Raw genomic sequence first — 16825 nt, forward strand, 5'->3', positions numbered from 1 at the left:
GCAGTGGTTTTGTTTGTTTGTTTTGGCTTTTTTGATTGGGGTTGGGGGTGGGGGGGGTGGTGTTTGTTTTCCTTTAGTATTGGTTTTGTTTTGCTCCCTCTTTTACATATATATTTAATTCCTGTATCACTTCATTACTACTGAAATAAGGGAAATCAGAATAAAACTTGTACAGTTTAAAATAAATTTCTGTGAAGTGAAGAATATTACATACAACTGGTCTGAGTAATAGCTGAACAACCTCTCCCAGGCACACAAATTACCTCAGTTAAAGTAATGAATGAAAGCCTGCAAACCATGGACAACCAATCAGTTGAGATAGCAACTACAGTTAATCTTGTTAACTTAATAAACAGGGAAAACCAGAAAGCGAGTGGCAGAGTATAAAGGAGTTTTCACAAATTAAAAATTCTAAGGGGACAATACAGGTTAAGTCCATGGGCTGTTAAATTAAGCTGTTGATTTTTTTTTTTTTTAATTGAAACATAATTAAAATAATTTTATTTAGGTAAGATGATTTTGAGGAAAAAGTAACATCTTCAATGTAGATGCAGCCTCACCTGTCTTTTGTAGGTTTCTAGTTGGGCACGAGCCGCATTGGCTTTCTTCAGTTCATCCTCCAGACTGACTGTATTGTGCATATACATCATATTTGTTTCTTGCAGAGATTTGACTTGTTTGCGGAAGTCATTCAGATCCTGTAGCTTTTTACGATAAACTTCAACAGTTGATTCCAGCTTACTTGCCTTGTCTGCAGTATTCCTTAAAGTATAAACAGGAATTAGAAGAATGAGTGTGTTTCTTCAGAAGATTAAAAAAGGCTGAATTCTACTTTCATGCACATTGAAGCTATTTTCAAGGGGAGATGTAAGGTGCTTAACAGCAGTTAAATCTTACTGCTTTATTTTACAATGCATAATCAATCCAAACTTGAATTTTGCAAAGATTGCTTGTGAAAATTGAAATCACCACGGGGTTTAAGTGGGAGTAAAACTGACATTCATATTCCAGAAATACAAGCAAGCATTAGTATATCAATTATCTCTAGCAAATTCTGTGGAGTGCATTGCAAAGGCAGCACAACATCCTGTGCTAGATAATACTCAGTAAGGAAAAACATGCAGATGTTCTCATTGTGGGGTCATACATAATTCTACACCATTAGAACATAACTGCACTATGAAAATGATCATTAGCATAGATGACCACATATTACCAGCTGATCATTAACACAAACCTATGTGGTAAGAAAATATTCAGACCATAAATACAAACTAATTTCAATATTTGTTTGATATCTGCCATCTCATATCACTAGAAGGTAGTACAAGAAAATCATGTAAGAAAATCTATAGTTAAGATTTGTTTCAGATGTTACTTAAGAACCACTATAAGTTAAAACACCTGAAAGCATGTTTCTTTCCATGTTTTAATCATGCTATTTTATGAACAGCAGACCTGCTTTTCAATATGATTTGCTTTGGATATTTCTTGGGTGGAATTTTATTCTCATCAAGCTTGTGTTTTCATCTTCATTTTGTTCATCATGTTGCTAACTTAAACTTAGCCAAGAATGTGGACACTAAAAGTTATGTTGAAGTTCTAGCTGCATATGTGCTTTTGTACATCAGAAAAGGCAGCCTTTTGCAAAAACAGTCCCCTTAATAAGAAGGTACACACACTCTCCAATAAAAATTTCTTAATTCTTGCAGAACTTCACCTTCCATCCCACATGAAGAACAATTTCTGTATTCATCAATCCTGCTTTACATAACAATTCCTTGTTACTATTCTTATGCAAACAATAGAGGTTATGCCTGAAAGCTTGTACTCTGTCTCTGCTTTTTCAGAAGGTCATTTTCCAACATTTATTTTGGATTCCAATCAGATGAGATCTATCTGCAGAAGTAATGATTCTGAAAAAAGTCTTGTTAAATACAAAGCCTTTGATTTAATCATTAAATCCTCCTAACGTGTATGTGAGGAGCTACCTCTATAACATACCTAAGAATATCGTTTTCATCCTTCAAGGCTCTAGATTCTTCTGCCAAAGAGGTTAGTTCATTGTTTCTATGTTGCAGTTCTATCAGTTGTTTTTCTAGGTCTTCACAATGGACACGATAATCATCTTTTGCAGCTTCAAGCCTACCAGATCAAAAACAGGAACTCTGCTAGGAACTCACTGTTATTACACATATTTAATTTAGTGCTAGAACTATTAAAAGCAAGACAAAAGAAACCTATTGATTTAAGTAGCCAGAAAACAGTACTGCTAGGATGGAACATTATGTCTGCCTGGTAAATCATAATGTATTGTATGCTGCAAATTTACCATATCAATATTGAGAGATTACATGAAGAGTGTTTTTTTTTTTTCCCCTACCCATAGGGATCACATGGAGAAAGATAAATATGGACAAGAAACCGGTGCAGTAAAGAAATAGTGGTTGGGGGAAGGGGGGCTTAAGGGTTTGTTTTATTTACACAGAAATCACTTTGGCACACATTGTCTGCTTTCCATCACATTTTCTGAAGTGTCAAATGGCTACTATGGCAATTATAAAGTAATAATTTCTACAATTAAGTTACTCTTTAAAGGTAAGGGCTGTCTTTAAAACGTTTATACAGTACTAGAAAGTTTTCCTAGAAGAAGATACTGAGGTGGAAAACCATGAAGGAGCACCAGAAATTCTCAGGATAGATTTGACACGACAAGTGAGGGATTTCTGAAAGAAATAATTTCATACCTGAAGTTTTCTTCTTGCAGTTGTTCCAGCTGCAACTGTGCATGAAAATACTTCTTTGCAACCACATTATTTGGATCATCAATGGAGTCATCTAAGTGCTCTAGCCTGTCATTCATAATCTCATTTTCTGACACCAAGCTGTTTCTTTCATCCTGGAGGGCAGCCACCTGGTACAGATAAAACAGCATCAACATTGTCAGATTTGTCCAGCTGGGAAAAACTAAAGCAAGACAGCTGTACATCACCAAATTAGTTTATGAAAAAGGTTGAGCATTTAGAAATTTTAGAATGTAATTTACATAAGCATACTCGGGCATACAGATGCTTTAGTGAATGACAGTTATGAAGTACTAGAGGAAAAAGTCCCTCTACAAACAGACAAATTTTCGGAACTGAAACTACAGTAAAGGCAGACAATGTGATATGGAGAGAAACTGGCAGTTTCATTCAAAAGAATACCATGGACACCATACAGAAAACTGTAAGGATCAGTGCAAAGGTGCTCTCCATCTTGCTGGTACTTCACAATCAGCAGCAGGATGGCGCTGGGTAGCACACTAACACAGCACTGCCGTGCGCTCAGCACTGAATGGTCGCGCAAGAAGCAGTTTCAGGCGCCATAAGCCAGTAAGCACACACGCAAAAAAAACCTCAACAGCTTAATGTAGAGCATGCATTTCTTGCAACTATCAAACAAGTTTAATATTGGAAGTGCTCACAGCTTAAGCAAATGAGAATACAACACTTCATAGAAACAGTAAGTGTCATTAACAGCCATAAAATGGGAAAGGATTAAGAGGATAGAACCTTTAAAGGTTTTCTAGTGAAAGCTGTTGTGTTAATTTTAACATCCTGTCAAACATCAGAGCATGTAGCATGTGTTAGTTAACTGGCATTTAAACAAGGACAATATGCTTTTTGGGTTACGTTTTCCTGAATCATACAGAAAACCTACCTTTCTTTTACTCTTGGAAAATATCAAGGAAGACTGAGACCTTACAAGTGAATTTATTAAGAATTAGTTTAAATAAAAAGCGTCAGTCAATATTATGGCTTCAAATAAATAAAATAAAAAACATAATGGTGACATGATTAAACATCAGATATAACCTGGAGTATGCAATATTAAGAAACAGTTTGTGATCATCATTTACACATCTGTCAAACTGATATAAAAAATGAAGCAGCAATTAATCTACCACTTCATCAGAATGTGGCTTTCTAGGTTCACTCCTTTTTCCACACCAGATGTCACTCAACTAAAACACCTCCCAGTATTAAAGTGTTATGGTGTCATTAACTCATCTGTTTATACTCAGCACTACCTTTCCCTGGAACACTTTTCATGCCTTCACCTGGCCCACAGTACATAAAAGCAACGGGTTTTCTGTAAGCTATCACTAATCAACACAGAAATCTCAGAAGATAAGTTTGTGGGAGACAAGACAAAGCCTGGGCCTTCTCTACTGAGACAAATTAATTCTTCTAATGGAAGCAGAAAGTGCAAGTAAATTGTTATCCCAGCCCCCTTAGAGGTGAAGCTTTTGAACAGTGAACACACTTTTTGAAGTTCAACGATGGTAATCTGCAAGTTCAGCTGTCAAATCAATCCTTGTGCCCAACTAAAAGAAATCATTTTCTCCTGCAGATTCTGCTCTCAGGCATTTTTAGATCTCTGCTTTCACTAGGAAGCCTTACTACTGCCTCAAGAAGAAATAAAAGTATCAATTCAATTTTAACAACTTCCTGGGAACAAGCTGCTTTATATGTAAGTATGTGAATATTCTACTTTTTCAGTCATCATTACCTTTAAGAGATGTAAAACTGGGCTCTGGTTTTGTGGTGTTTATGGGTTTTTTATGTCACCCACTTTGGTTTTTTGAAGATGGCACCCAAATGTTCGCTTTGCACAGATTCAAACCTGAGATAAACTGCCTTAACAGGTAAACCTCTTCCTATTCTCAGATTTTAGTCCCATAAAAGAGTAATCAGACTTCGTGATAACAAATGCATTTTTTCTTTTTCTTCAAAAAGTTGATTTAAATGCAAGTTCCTGTTTATTGTCATGAAATCCTCTCTCCTCTTTCTAAAAAGTGACTTTAAAAACAAAAGTAGGCCTATTATTAGTGAGGTCTGAAAATGTCAGCAAAGAATTATTCATTTCCACTGTTTATATTTCCTGAAATACCTTCCATGTTGCAACTGTGTACAACAGAAGGTTAGCAGATTTTTAATACATTCCAAATTTTAGTCTTTCATCAGCTCCTAGTGAAAACAGCATCACTTTCCTATGGTTATATCTAAAGACTGATTATTACATTAACTGGATTTTTTGAACACAGTTCATAAGATGAGAGGAAGCAGTGATTAAAAGTCAAATGGGCAGTTTTTAAAGTCATGATACTAATGTTTTGATGGTTACCTGCTACTAAGGCTAAACACAAAGCTAGCAGACCAAACCACCTTCCAGTTAGCAGTTGGCACAGGACTTCAGCTTACAGTAATTGCATTTTTGAGTACAGAATGGTTGCTTTTCCTCCCACAAACAGCTAAGAATTCTCATAGAAACTTATAGAAATGCAAAATTACCTTTCCCCTTCAGAATTTCTGCATCTTAATTGTAGCACCACTACATATTGGAAAAAAAAAAAAAAGCAGCTTGCTGTTTCTTACCTGTAGATCTAGCTCTTGACATCGTTGTGCCAACTCTTCTTTTTCTGCTAGTGCTTCCTGAAGATCTTCCAAAGCTTTTTTAAGCTTTTAAAAAATAAGATAGTCAATCATTCTGGCCCATATCCAAAGTAGTCAGAGTTCTAACTTCCAAAATGTCTCAACTGGCTGTACCAATTTTTTATGACGGATGTTAGCTGCACTCACTGACACAGAAACCCATATATATATATATATATCTATCTCTACCGTTAGATCAGGATCTCTGTTCATTTTAGCTGCATTTTAAATGACTACCACATGGAGTAAGCGAATTATTGAAACTCAGAGTAACATCCAGATTTAACACAACATCTTAAGCAACAAGCCTGGCAAACCAAACACAGGAACACTCATGTTCTCACAATTTTAAAATACTTGCATATTAAATCAAATGGCCTTTGACTGAGAGGCAGGTACTTTTACAGACAACTTCATTTTATGTACAACATCCATAGTGTTCAGGTTATCAAGGATATTCATAAACCATAAAAAAACCCAGACCCTTAAGTGTTTGGCCTGAAATGGCTGAGCCTTGATGAACACCTAGGTCTTCTTGAAGTTTGCACTGGCCAGTTTTACACCATTCAGGAAGGTGACATAGCAGTCACTGCATTGTTTTTAAAGAAGTTATAAAATAGCTTAGTTAGCACTGAAAACTATCATTACTTTACTGTATATCCTCTGCCTACATCAGTGTGTTGCTCTGCATTTGGTGAACCAGGATGCTTTAATCAGACTAGCTCCAAGTGGAAAACAGACCAAACAGTTTGTCCAGATAGAAAACAAAAGAGTATAATTTATTGTTGAGATTTTGTATCTGGTTTGGTGTTTAACTTTTAGAACTGGAGAGGAAGAGCAGCCCTTGTTTTCATTTAAGGGATGGCAAGATGCCAATTTATTGTTCAATAATTTGTTAGCAACAAATATTAGGCAGTTACCTGCTGTTCCATTTCACTTGATGCATCACTTGTGGAAGAACCCGTTGTTTCCTTGCTCATCAGCTACAGAAAGAGTCCACAGGAAAAGAGGGTTAAATTAGAGGTTAAATATCTGTAAATTCACAGTCTGCTAAGTAACAACTGTATTGAGCACCATGTCCTTGCAGCCCTTCAACATATGCAAACAGATTAATAATAAAAGTAATAAAGCAAAACCACCTCATGGTTCATAAAGGATTTAAACAAATCTAAAATGACTTTTTTTTTTACCTTCCCCACTTCCCAAATTAATCAAGTTACAAGTAACATCTTATTGGATGAACCTGTGATCTGTTGAAGTTATTGCTACCCCCCAGTCAAGCTAAAACACAGTGAACCAGAGGACAGGACTTCACTTAAATAATTCAATAGTTATCACACTTCTTTGTGTGTCTTGTTAATTGCCACTAAGCAAACAACAGCAACATTAATACAGCTCTCACTGATCTCCAGTACAACAATGTATACATAGCAAGCTTGCCAACAACTACAAGGCTTTTCTTCTTACTCAGGAATTACAATATTATTTCTAGAACTTCTCCATTTCTAGACCTTCTCCAGACCTTTGCTTGGATGAAAGGATTCACAAACATCAACAAATGGATATTTGTCTTCTCAACTGACAGCATTAGGCTATGAATTATTACTTACCTCTTGAATGGCAGTCATGACAACATGTTGAACAGACTCTTCAAGGGTCATGATCTTCTCTATGTGCTCTGTGAAAAAGAATTTGTAGTGACTCCTGGCCATGTTCATTTTGATGGCTTGAATAATATGACATACCATTTACACAAAAATCCAGAAGAAACTGTTCCTACAAAGCCCCTTTCACAACAGACAGCACTCTTTATACAGACCACAACCATTAACCAACAACATTATTATCCAATAATATAGTAGATATGCGTAAGATATCATCTCTTTAAGGAACTCAATCAATTCAATCTCAAGCCTCGGCAGATAAATAAAATGCATTTTCTAATGTAAGTTTTTAATTTAATGTGCTTGATTTGTATTCAAATAGTAATATTTGGGTCTCGGTACATACTTGAACAAGAATGAATAATCCAAACACCCTTCAGATTATCTTTTTAAATCTACCTTTAGCAAAGTTTGAGTTTTATTCACAGACATTTCCCACAGACTTGGTGCATTTCAGTGAACTCCACTTTGAGAACAGGCATGCAACATAGAGAATTTTTGATAAATAAGAAAACTTTCTACATCTCTTCCACCTTAACACTCCCCTGAGGCAGTCTGCTGGTTGCTGTACGTATTAAGGTAGCGTGTACCTTGTTTTCTTTCACAGTTGACTGCACAACCCAAAATAAGCTGCAGAAGCCTGCCCAGTTCAGTGGGATCTGAGTTCTCTGATATCCGGTTTAAGTCTGGAATAAGCTCTTCTGAAATCTGCTGACCCAAGAACTGGAAAGAAAGGGGGAGGGAAAAAAAAAAAAAAGAGAAAAAATGGACTCCTGCTTTCATATAACACAAAAATCTGGTATCATGTAAGAAATACAGACTCAGCACATCATCCAGAGAAAACGGTCTACTAATAAAATTTGTTACTGTAAAACTTGTGGAAGGGAAGGAAATATACACTAAAATATCAGCTTATGACAGAGCACATAGATAGCAGTATCAGATCAGGAAATCTGAAGATGTTCAGACAACACACATGTCTTTAACTCATCTGTTAGAGGGCTTCATACATGGCAGCCAGATGTCACACACTGAGCCTCTCTTGAGCCAGGAAAGACCCTGCCCAATGTTTGTCTCCAGCCCTCAGTGCGAATGTGTGTTTGGGAAAGGGGCACTCAATCCACTGCAGCCAAAGACCTTTCCCATACTTGGAACCCCAGAATTTTCTCTGATTGAGTCCACATTTAAACTAAAATAGACAGCATTAAAAAAATTTATGCAAAACGCCTATCAATTAATTAGTGCAATGAAGTTGCACACTTTAGTAAGAGTTCCGTAAGATTGTTGTGGCAAACCCACAGGTTTTGAAAGTCAATTAACTGTGGTTTAATTAACTGACCACTTATGCAAGAGAAAGCAAAACCAGTGCATTAAAAGTTGTTGGGCCAGACCACAAATATGAAGAATTAATTAATTCTACCAACAAAAAAAATGAAATGCTTCCAAATTCACTTGCTCCCCAAGCCTTCAAAAAGCTCCTTGGAAGCCTGAAGAAGTTTTACTTCTGGGCTGGCCAGAGAGCCCCAGTCCTGGCAATACAGAAGGGCTCAGCATCTGCTATCACAACTAATCCCAGGTGAGACCAGGAAGCCAGAAGATCATCTGGCAAGTTTTTCTATATCATACCCTTTAAAAAATTCTCATCAAGCACCATGCAAAATTCAGCGGTTTTTTTTTTTTTTAACTTAAAATTCAGCACCCTTTAATGGCTACTGTACTCACCCTGCATGAGAAAGAAAAACAATAATTTTTACTACGTCCAGGGCATTTGTCACTTATCTCCCAGCTTCCAAGCAAGTACTATCAAACCTAGACTACGGTTGTGAAAGCTGTTGTGTAGAAAAGGATTAAAACTTCACTACAGAAGAGCAAATAAGAATGTACACACACAAGTCAACAGGATTCTGCACCTCAGTCCTTATAATATTAACCTGGGCAATGACGCAGACATGGTTTCCAGATTATACTCCAAGAGTCTTACCTAAAATTAATTTGAGTAAGTGTACTTTATGTTCATCAGGCCTCCCACTTAACTAGGTAATTATCATATACTTCCTGCCAAACAAAAAAATCCTTGAAATAAATTACTTTGCAAGAGAAAAAATAACCACACCTAGCCTAAGGAGGACAATAATCACCATGTTTAATGATCACAACAACAAAAAAAAATGCTGTTTTTTCCTTACCTCATGATAGTAGTCCATAATTCCTTGCAGGATCTTCTTCAGATTACTGGACTAATTGTTGCACATGAAAGATAAGGTTATAGGCTTTTATTAAAATTCTTAATTTTGCTGAAATAAAATAATAATCTATAACAATATGTTCACATAGCAGCTCTATCAGAGGAGCTTGTAATGACAGGGAAAGAGAAATATCACAAGAGAAAATCCTCATGCAGCAATGCTGGAAGGCACTTAAACCATCAACAGACAGTTCAAGTTCCTTTAAGAGAACCTAAGAAGTCTGAGCTTAATTCTATAGGTTTTGGACTGCAAGATATTCTCAGGACAGACAATATCCAACCCCACATACTTCTACTAACTCTAGTTTAGAATACCTTTATTCTCCAGTTGTCACCAACATCATCCTTAATGCGATTCAGCCAAGATGCATCAAACCAAGCAACATCTCTGAAACAAAATTACATGGTTAAACATCAACAAACACACAAATAAATGAAGATACCAGAGTCCCAGCATTAAATCACCAGCTGTTTGACTACAGTATCTAATGACACACAAACTCCTGGAGACTGGAAGTTATACCTATGTCACAGGAAATTTCTATCCTGACAGCTGAACTAAGACACTGCCTTCCGGGGCAGGAAGAATTTTTGTGCATGCTTGAGCTTGCTACAATGAGGAACACAAGGATGTGAAGGCCTTTGTCATTTGCTGACATGCTGAATGTTTATACCTCGCAAAGTGACCATAATGCTGTACAAAAACATCCTTTTTTTGTCCAGTGATGACATTAAGTTTTGCACCTAGTCTCATACATTCAGATTTTCAAACAGTCACTACAGCTCATCAAAATAACTTACCAAGGTAAAAAAAAAAAAAGGCGTTTTGAAGTGCCGGTGTTTCATATTTTTGTATGTCTTTGCTTCCCCTGGGCAGAAATATATTCACTTCACCAAAATAAACAGGGATGAGATGCTGAGGGAGGTGTTTACACACACTGAGCTGCCAAGCAGTACAGTCATAGCATATCTAACAATGTCTTAACTTTTACTCCATACTGGTCATGCACTGGTCTCAAAGCACCTAAAAAACAACAATTATTATCCCCACCTGCATATTAGCTAACTTGGTTGTAAAGATGTTTGCCCAGAGCCACAAACACACAGGAAATGACTGTCAGCAAATCTTCACGAGGCGATCCTAAACCAATTCTTCCCAAGGGTGAGCTCTGTCTTTACACAGTACATTCAAAACCTTTTCAAGCAGGCAGGGAAGTTTGAGTCTGGGCTTTTTGTTATTGTTGTTTTGTTTGCTTGACAAGTGGTGTATGTTCTAAGTAATTGCTTAGTAATCAAACATACAGTTTGAGCAAGAGATAGCACTTCAGACTTCTCTTTATTATCTGAGCCAGCAATGACATCACAGTGATAAACTTGTAGCATGATACTCTTTCAATCAAACTCATGTTATGACCCTCTGAAGTCACTACAAATTTTAGATCTAGTGTGTCATGCAGCCCAGTACCATTTGTCACCACGCCAATAAAATAGGAATTATTTTGCTTTTGATTAGCCCACTATTATTTTTAATAATAAAATTGCCACTGAATTTTCATAAAAAAAAAAAAATCACATCACTCTTGGTCAATTACCCTTAAGTATGAATTTAATACTATAGTATCAGAATATCTCCTCCTCCTATCATATTATTCAGCTATTATATCATCCCCAAAACAATATCCAAGGTATATTTTAACTTTTGCTATAAACTGTCTGCTCTATGTTTCTATCTAGCTATACAAAAACACTTCAGGTGGGAGAAAGCAACTATGGATGTCAAACATGAAAACATCAAGAAATTAAATACCTCATCTTCGACCTTAAGTATGAACTTACATTTGGTGAAGAACTTGTGCCATCGCAACTCCATTAGTCAAGTCCTGAATATCTCTGCAAGATGCAGCAGTATGGAATGTCTGCAACTAAAAGAGGGAAAAGCATTGTGTTTCTCACTCAGTAGACAGGTACAGGAAATTAGTTATGATTTTCCTTTTCCTCTATGAGGCACAAGCATTTAGCAAGATGTCTTTCTGCTTGAAGCAGCTGAAATCCTTTTTGAATTAGTTGTTTTTTTAAGCCAACTCAATATTACCTCAATGCTTACACTGTTGATTAGGACCAGTAGTTTAAAAAGTATTACCATGGGGTTTTTTTATGCTAGTCTTTCTATTGTAAATCAAGCTATCGAATATTAACTTGGGAAGCTAAAGTCATATTTACCCATCCCTCAAATTAGGTTGGACTGCTTAGTTCTGGACACATAACTACCTAAACAAAATATGGTATCAGAACAAGCGGCAAAAGTTGAGGTGCAAGGGGAAAAATCCAGTCTTTTACTACAGTAAGTTAGTTACAGTTAGTAAGAGAAGTCATGACACCAATAGAGACCCCTGAAATTGTCTGGGGGTTAAGAATGGGAGAAAATTATGCAAAAATAGCAGAATACACTGGTGCCTGATCCCAGCAAGGGGGAAGGACCGAGAGATATCAGACTAAGAATCCTTAATGTAAAACACAGTGTCTTCCCAGAATATATACTGATACCAGTATTTACAAGTTAATTTAGGGGGAAAGGTATTGTATGTAAACTGAGGCAAGCATCACGGTAGTCTGTAAACCCTGAAGTACCCAACCAGTGGGGAACAGGGGAGGGAAATTGCAGCTGGGATTTTGGGGGGATATAAGCAGGGGCTTTTTGCCCTATTATGTGTGCCTATCTTTAGGTAGAACACCCAGTGTTGCAATACCGTTATTAAAAAAATTGCTTTGCTAAGAGATCCTGCCTGAGCCTATTATATTTGCAGAATAATTGTTTCCTACATCCTTTACTACAAAACCAGATTATGATGGGAGCATTTTATATTGAGTTGCCTGATCTACTCTGTATGAATTGCTATATTCAATCTTTGTATCCTAACTGGTGCTTCCAGGCACAAGTACAATTAAAGTCCCTTTGTAATAGGGCTCTACAAACAAGATGCAACTATTATCCTAAAGAATAAAAGTTTTGCAGCTAGCTTCTCCAAAAGCAACTCAAATGACACTAATACCTTCAACACATCTGCATCCTTACAGAGCACTACAATAAACACCCAGCAGACAGCTCCATACACAATAATCAAGAACCCCGTCATCAACTTTATATATAATACTAGTTTATTATACATGCATATGGAGTTCTCCTGCTGCCCTGCTAATTTCTGCCTGCAATTCTGACTGCTTCATCTATAAAGCCTTAAAACATGGTGGTACCCAGGTGCTCAGATCATCCCATAGACTATAAAAAGCAACTGCAAACTCCGCGAAATACTACATCAGGCTCCAGGAACTTGTGTCTTGGAGAACCCCCGGAGCACAGATGGTACATTTCTATTTAACAGCCCTCAGTCAAGTTTTATTCCATGAACTTGGCTGAGGGACTTTTTGCAGCCACAGACTCAGCATCCAGACATGCTGCAGGATATTGCCTCTTGTCAGAGCTTTGTCACCTGCTGCCTTCACCTCAGCTCCCCTGCTTGCTGTGCAAATGGTGAACAGACTCTTCCCCAGATGCCTTCTCCAGGAGCTCAAGTCCATAATGACCTTTACCATATCCACCTCCTCCCACTGTGTCTTGCCCAGGATCAACATTCCTCATCTATTTAACCAATTCTCACATGGAAGCTCTTTCGCACTTCCCATGAGGATAGTAACTTCTAGTTTTCTGGTTTTCCTGCACTGAAAATCTGTAGGATGGGATTACCTCAATGTTAACAATGTTTCTCCGTTTTGGATATTGTGTATTTTTTTAAAACTATCCCCACATTATATCTAACATTCTGATGCAATTAGATATTATAATTGCAATATTTTATTTTCCAAAAAACAATCGGCTCAAAGCTACCAATTCTAGGTCAGAGAGCCATCTCCACATGCATGTCAGTTCATCACTGGGGTACTCCAGAACTAACTGCTCATCCTCTATGGTTATGAATAAAACAGAAAGAAGAAAGTTTGCTGTTCATACCATTAGAAAATGTACATGTTGAACAGAATGGAAGCAAGAACTGATCCTTATCATCTCTGTCCAATGCGAAAATTGAATTCTTAGACTTACTCTGTTTACAAAGTCATAAATTACTTGTCTATTCATGAGAGGGCTTTCCCAAACATCCTGTGAAACTTAAGCTTTTTCAGAGGCCACTGGTGAATGACCTTGTCAAGTGTGTTTGGGAAAAGGAGATACTTAGACCAGAATGGTGGAAAAGCAGTTTCTAGCTGGCAGAATTTGAGGCAGTTATTGTCCATTCTGTTTATACAGAGTGATCATATGCTCTGAATATTTGTTTGCTTGCCTCAAAAAGAATCTAATCAAGCCAAGAAGATAAAAAACATGCAGAGCAGGGGGGGTTAATTTTTTTTTTTCCAATTAAAGTATGTTTTAAATCCTGTGTTACAGCAAGTAAGAAGCTAGTAATCTCTGGTAGGTTACATAAAAGATTAAGTACAACATGACAAACTGAAGCAGCTGTGACTGACAGCAGTGGTTTCTAATACTGTAGCAGCCTTAATGCCAACACAAGAGTGGGCACACAAACTTGTGAGTCAAGACTGAGCACACCAAAATTCAGAGTTTTACAGCACAATATTGTGATGCTGCCATCTGGATATATCCTGTTGTAAATCAAAGAAACAGCTAACTACGGGTACTACTGTTTCATCCAAGCCTGTAAAAGCAGGCAAACAAAGCCTTAGAAAACTTTGCATCATGCGAACTGCTTTATGTATGTCAATACCTCCCAGAATAGACAGAGCTAATTAAAATTAAGCAAAAAGCAGCACTGAGAGTCTTAGTATATATTTATGTATTTAGTATTTATATATTTAGTACATATTTAGTATAGATTCATATATTTAAAAACTACATAAGCTCCTAGAAAGAAATTGAGAGTAGTTTTAATTATGGGTTCCCCAAACCCTATGTCAGCTCAATCATTTCCTCAAAACATATTTATAGTGTACTTACAAAAACAAAGGCAACGAGCATGGGGAGAAGTTTGGTAGAAGCAGCCATAGACTTAAGGACTATGTAACACTTCTAATCTTTTCTAGAAATTTGATTAGTTCTACTAAATATAGCTTCAAGGACATGCATGAGCACGTCCTTGTTTCATGAACCTAGCTTAAATGCACCCTGACGCTGCTATGAGAGGAGCAAATATTTTTCTCTCAGACATACAGCTACTATGCTCACAATATACATTTGAAAATTTAACTCTATATCACATAACACTTAATGCATTTTCTCTGGATCTGCTGATGGCTCCACCACCAAACAGCTGCAGATTAAACACAACTGTTGCCATTTTCCAATAGAAATCAACCTATCCAATTCTTGCAAAGGTATGCCTTCCATTTCATCCACATGATGTAGAGCTGAGGTTCTCCATTTTTATACTCAGATAGCACATACTAGGGAGAAACATTTTATAGAGTTAGTCAAAGATTTTAAAGTAACAAACATTCTTAATCCCAGAATATTAATAGAATAACTCAGGCATTTAACATTACCAATGCTGCCAGTGCAGGGGTGCATCTATTGCGGAAAAAGCTTTCTGTTTAAGATGTCACCATACATTTTGTCTCTAGTGAGGAGACAAAGACAGAAGCAGGCTCTGAGCCGTACAGTACCAAAAGACATTCAAGAAGCTTTTGCTCTACTACAGTAAAGAAAACCCCTATTGTTTTGCCATCTAAACACAGAAGATACTATTGCATTGCTAGGCCTACTGCCGCTACTTGTATCACTCCAACCCGGAGGCAGAAAATATTCAGGTTCACTTCATATATAGTAACCCTACTCTGTTCTGACTTAGAACATAATTTCTGCAACAGACTTGTGAGTTCTGTCTTAAGTAATACCTGTCAAGTCAATTTTCCTTGAAACTCATATGTATTTCCCCTATGATTTAATATAACTCCATTATGTTTTTCCTGTAACATCCTCAAAGCTTTAAATTCAGTGACACCCGGGCTGCAGAACCAAAATAACATTTTTATTCCTGTTTTCTCTTTCTTCTCTAGACAATGGATGCTTTCTAATATAGAATTTGTTAAAATAAAAGAAAAAAAAATCTGGTAGCTGAATACAGAAATCATGAGCATGTCTTTGCTATGTTAATGAGTAAGTAAATTGAGAAATCTTTAGAACCAGAGTTACAGAACCCTCTTCTTTCAGATATAAACCATTTCATTCCCCCCCTGCCCAAATATGCTCAGTTTCAGAGGAAAACTTCTTTTCTCTGTTCAGTCTGAAGTTCAAGTTGAAAGGATGTTTTAAACATGTCCTAGAGTTAACAATCAGTTTCTTCTAAGTTGTAAATGTCCAAAAAGTAGAGTGTTAAATGCCAGAACATTAATCTGCTAAGTTCTTCATACAAAACCTGAACGCACAGAGTTCGATGTTCATTTACATTAACGATGCTAGACAAAGACCTTTCAGTTTAAGGCTAGTTAACGTTTCATTAGCATTCTCTTTAAGATTCATTATTAAAAATGAGCATTAGGCTTAAAATATTTTAAGTAAGAATTGTGAAAGTTATAAAAGAGTTCAGTACTGCTGAAAGGATTTTGAGACAGAGTTCAGGAATGCACCGATTTATTTTTTAATTGAATCATGATGGATTAATTCTTACATGACTACTGAGAGAAAAACAAAGTTAGAGCGCCCCAAAAAACAAAGAAAAGGATGCATAGATTAAATGACAAAAGATCTCCAACTCCAGAGAGGCAGGCAAAAGACAATTCAAATTCTAAAGACCAACAAAACATGAGGAGCATACAAGGTCACCGAAAGGAAAACAGAGGGAGGAAAAGAAAGGAGGAAAATGGTTTTCAATTATTTATTACAGATTTTAACTCACTAAAACTGATGTACTGTCACAGAGAAAGTAAAAGGAAGACCTACTCTGGTAGCTGTCACTATCACCTTTGTCAGTTTCATTACTATATCTCCACAATGCTTCTAAAACATGGTCCTCTTTCTTTGATTTACACTCCACATAGACAAAACACCTACTATTTCTAGAGAAACTCTTCATGACAGAAAATTTTGGCCTTCTCTGCCAAGATGCAAGCAAGTGTTCTATTTAACAGAGCTCACTCTCATGAGAAATATCCTATCTGCAAGACCAGACTGACAGACAATGAAGCAGAAGAAGCTTGAAAATAACAAGGAATAAAAAGTAAGCAAGCCTGACTGATGAACTGAACAAATATGTGCTTCTTGCACAGGCAACACCCACATCTAGGTGTGCTGCAACCGACTGCAATTAATGCTTTAACCAACTGAGAGCTAGGATAAAATGGTCTGAGGTTTCTTCTCCTGTCAACTCGATTCAAATTAATTGTGTATATTTCTTTCTATTGTTAATTACTGAGCAGTTTCCACATTAAAGCCA

At 36.8% G+C, this 16825-nt stretch overlaps 1 protein-coding gene across 2 annotated transcripts in view; it reads right to left on the bottom strand.

Moving 5' to 3' along the window:
* Positions 1–16825, bottom strand: part of HOOK1 (hook microtubule tethering protein 1) — a 29617-nt gene that overhangs the window by 12109 nt on the left and 683 nt on the right. Inside the window, exons 1-11 of one of the 2 annotated variants that reach the window (XM_071810148.1) lie at positions 14937–15017; positions 11223–11308; positions 9702–9774; positions 9328–9378; positions 7732–7864; positions 7088–7155; positions 6398–6460; positions 5421–5504; positions 2748–2914; positions 2005–2145; positions 561–762 (exon numbers count right to left, since the gene is read on the bottom strand). In XM_071810148.1, coding sequence (XP_071666249.1) covers positions 561–762; positions 2005–2145; positions 2748–2914; positions 5421–5504; positions 6398–6460; positions 7088–7155; positions 7732–7864; positions 9328–9378; positions 9702–9774; positions 11223–11245 — 1005 coding nt within the window. In that variant the 5' untranslated portion in view covers positions 11246–11308; positions 14937–15017. Of the gene's footprint in view, positions 1–560; positions 763–2004; positions 2146–2747; positions 2915–5420; positions 5505–6397; positions 6461–7087; positions 7156–7731; positions 7865–9327; positions 9379–9701; positions 9775–11222; positions 11309–14936; positions 15018–16825 lie in introns of those variants that run through there. The other variant, XM_065842236.2, reaches the window with a different exon arrangement.

Source organism: Patagioenas fasciata, chromosome 6 (assembly GCF_037038585.1).
Source record: "Patagioenas fasciata isolate bPatFas1 chromosome 6, bPatFas1.hap1, whole genome shotgun sequence".
Taxonomy (NCBI): Eukaryota; Metazoa; Chordata; class Aves; order Columbiformes; family Columbidae; genus Patagioenas; species Patagioenas fasciata.